The 830-nt window shown below is 41.4% G+C and overlaps 1 protein-coding gene across 4 annotated transcripts in view; it reads right to left on the bottom strand.

The window, feature by feature from the left end:
* Positions 1-830, bottom strand: part of LOC104713682 (tRNA (cytosine(34)-C(5))-methyltransferase) — a 7810-nt gene that overhangs the window by 3356 nt on the left and 3624 nt on the right. For 2 of the 4 annotated variants that reach the window (XM_010430858.2, XM_019229539.1), the window contains exons 10-12: positions 732-817; positions 557-649; positions 325-459 (exon numbers count right to left, since the gene is read on the bottom strand). In XM_010430858.2, coding sequence (XP_010429160.1) covers positions 325-459; positions 557-649; positions 732-817 — 314 coding nt within the window. Of the gene's footprint in view, positions 1-182; positions 460-556; positions 650-731; positions 818-830 lie in introns of all 4 variants that reach the window. The other 2 variants (XM_010430856.2, XM_010430859.2) reach the window with 2 other exon arrangements.

An 830-nucleotide genomic window follows, 5' to 3' on the forward strand; every position in this document is an offset into this window, starting at 1 on the left:
CATCCACTGTAACAACAGCTTCTGTACTCGGAGACTTTTCTGTCGAGTCAGCAGGCTTAGCAGAAGAGTTCCTTTTTGGATTTGGTTTCTCCTGAAATTCTGTGAGTAAACTACAGATAAGTTCTACAGATCCATAGGTGAATAAACAAACCAGAAGTTATCCCAAAAGAAAAAAAGTTCACCTGGTAAGGGAGAAACTTTGTGAAGGACCGCGATAAAGAAGGCTCCGGTGTTCTGGTCATGAGGCATTATCCTCATGCAACGTTCAAGTGGAAGATCAGAGACTTCCTCGGCTGCTTCATCAGGAGTAGCATCCACCACAGTATTATCTGTTTCTTCGGATCCATTAGTCAAGTCCTTGATATTTTTCCCAGAAGGAAACATACTCACAAGAACTCCGCCTCTACGGTTTTGTGGAACGTCTTTGTAAGAAGTAAACCACCCACCCTTATCACGCACCTGGATTAAACAAAGACAAGGCAAACACAAATGAGTAAATCCCCCTAGATTCTAGAGATGAGGGTTTGTTCAATCGTTAGTGGAGGTAGAAACTGACCTTCCATTTCTTTAGACCTGGTCTTCGTATAAGTTCAGGAAGCTTATCGGAAACATCTAAAAGTTCAACAGAGTCTCCACACCTCCTTAGAATCTGAATTCAAGCAAGGGTTATTATGCGGTTACAGCTATAACAGGTTTATAATGAAACGTAAAGAAGTTGTTTAAAATATTACCTCAGCAACAACAGCTTCGTCCTCCACTGGGTTCATTGAGCAAGTTGAGTAAATCATCTTTCCACCAACTTTCAACAGAGATAAACCTGGACAAGACCA

Source organism: Camelina sativa, chromosome 9 (genome assembly GCF_000633955.1).
Source record: "Camelina sativa cultivar DH55 chromosome 9, Cs, whole genome shotgun sequence".
Taxonomy (NCBI): Eukaryota; Viridiplantae; Streptophyta; class Magnoliopsida; order Brassicales; family Brassicaceae; genus Camelina; species Camelina sativa.